This window comes from Phytophthora cinnamomi, assembly GCF_018691715.1.
Source record: "Phytophthora cinnamomi strain GKB4 chromosome Unknown Contig21, whole genome shotgun sequence".
NCBI lineage: Eukaryota > Oomycota > Peronosporomycetes > Peronosporales > Peronosporaceae > Phytophthora > Phytophthora cinnamomi.
The window spans coordinates 2,270,211-2,272,449 of record NW_027150954.1 but is presented as its reverse complement, the minus strand read 5'-3'; the positions used below and the strand labels follow the sequence as shown (position 1 = coordinate 2,272,449).

Here is a 2,239-nt window from a genome sequence, read left to right as displayed (position 1 = left end):
GCTCAAGTGCGCTACTGGTGGACAACGGAGGTGCCCTCAGTGAGGACTGTTTCGATGAGTTTACGATTTGGGACAGCGAAGAGTTTGTGTAGGACTAGAATTAGTGTACCGATCCAATTTGAGTACCTTTTGGTAACTGAAGGTATAATACAGAAATTGTGTACCGTATACAAATTGGCATTATCCGTTACTACGACAGTGTTGCAAAATGCCAATGAGCGTTGTTAGAACAGTCGTGGCATGCTGAGCTTTGTGCCATCTCGCACACATTTAGGAGAATCAAGAGCGGTTCGAATCGAACTTCGATCGAAGATGAATATGTACTGCGTAGTATTACGTCTGATCGCGAAGTATCTGCCGCCATCACTAAATTACTGTAATCTACCTCACCAAAAACTAAAAGAAGTATCTGCCGCCATCACTAAATGACTGTAATGTACCTCACCAAAACCTAAAAGAAGTATCTCTCGCCGCAGTCGTATATCAAATAAAAAAAATCTGCGAAGACGTATCTGGATGAACTACTACTTCATGGCAATGCCAACTCAGCTCAAGACAAAACTGCTGCTTACTTGGCCTTCATGACATCGTTGATGAACGGAAGTGCCGCCGACACGCGCGAGTAGATGGCGGGAGAGTCCTTCACGCCGCAGCCGCTGCCGCCGCTCACCAGGCCGATGAGAACGTCGTCGGCGTCGGTCTGGCCCGTGTTTTCCTTGATGAACGGACCACCAGTGTCGTCCTGGCACGGAGACTTGCCCTGAGCGCCGCCAGCGCAAAACTGCGACTCACCGATAGTGGACTTGGTTGTCTTGCTGCAGTCCTCGTTGCTCCACATTACCTGGCTCAGGGCCTGGAGCTCCTCAGCGCCCATGCCATTGACCGAAGTGAGGCCCAAGTGTCAGGCCCACCTCTGGCCTGCTCAGCAAGCAAGCCAGAGCGATGCGGCGCAAAGTATCTGGCTTGCTTGCTCGCGGCCAGAGGCTTGACGTTCCTGTGGCAGCTACCCGAGAGGGTCAGCCGTCACAGTGAACATGCATTTTGTAGGAAAAACATGAAAAAGAAACATGGAACATGCATTTAGTAGAAAAGAAAGGAAAAGAAAACAAAAAGACGCAGGGTAGCACATAGTCAAGGAAAACCCCAGAAATACGCAAAGAGAGCCCTGTGCTCGAGTAGGAGCACAGCGAGGCATGCATGTTAGGCTAGCAGTAGCAATTCAGTATTAAATAAACCGTCTACCTCGCACATCGACCACAACTACCGCGCTTCTCGACAGGACCAACACTCGCACCCACTTCAACGACAAACACTCTTCGGGCCCAACGCGACATCTGGTAGCACTTGCGGGGTGAAGGCTCGCTGCTGCACGGCACTCAAGGGGAGGCGTTTTCAGCTTGAGTAGTAAGTGTCACGTCGGCGTGACCAACCCAGCTGTTGGGGAGAATTTGGTACATTAATAGGGCAACCTAATATTGTACGCTGACCGTGGGAAATAACTGGAGGGCAGCCGTGGTGCAAATCTGTTTTGCATCTGGCCCCGGTGACAGCCCATTTGCCCAAGTAGCTACTGTTCTCAAAAGACTGCACCGCACCTAAGTCGAGCACTATAAGTCTCGAAGCCGGTTAGTCAGTTTTTGTTCTTGGTAGCGCGGCACAGCAAAATTTGGCGAAGCGAAGACCAGGACGACAATCGTCACCGCTCGACCTCTCACGCGTCATCGACCGCTCACGTGTCATCGACCTCTTCAAAGGCATCGAAGAAGTCCAAGACCTCCCACAGCGCATAGCTCGGCCAATTTTAGGATTAAGCGTAGGCTATTTTCTTTAACAGGTTTTCTCTTTTACTTTCTTTTAGTCAGTGCCCCTAAAAGTAGATTGCTCCCACCGGTATCAAGTTTCAAGGTTGAACACACAAAGTACGAAGTTTTCGCGTGTTCAAGATGGCGAATCCGGCCCAACTAATGCATAGTATGTTGGCGGCCATGGAGAAGCAGACAGAATTGATCGACGAGCTGCGCAAGTCAAGGCAGCTGTCCCAACTAAAGCTGGATGGGATAAAAATGCCCAGCTACGGGGGAACGCTCGAGGAATCGTTCCAACTATACCGGGAGCAGGTGGAGCAGTACGTTTTAGCTAAGGGCATAGACTGGAAGGATAGTAAGTTGAGTGAACGTATTTTGGCTGTGTTAGCGGGGTCGCTGAAGTATGGAGCCGCGCAGTGGTACATCGTGAAGAA

The 2,239-nt window shown here is 50.3% G+C and overlaps 1 protein-coding gene across 1 annotated transcript; it reads right to left on the bottom strand.

Annotated features, from left to right (window-relative positions):
* Positions 1 to 568: 568 nt before the first annotated feature.
* Positions 569 to 874, bottom strand: IUM83_03757 (serine protease trypsin-like protein; the record flags this gene model as incomplete). Its single annotated transcript, XM_067927786.1, has 1 exon — positions 569 to 874. The coding sequence occupies one exon, from the start codon at positions 872 to 874 to the stop codon at positions 569 to 571; it is 306 nt and encodes a 101-aa protein (XP_067795427.1).
* Between the last annotated feature and the right edge of the window lie 1,365 nt (positions 875 to 2,239).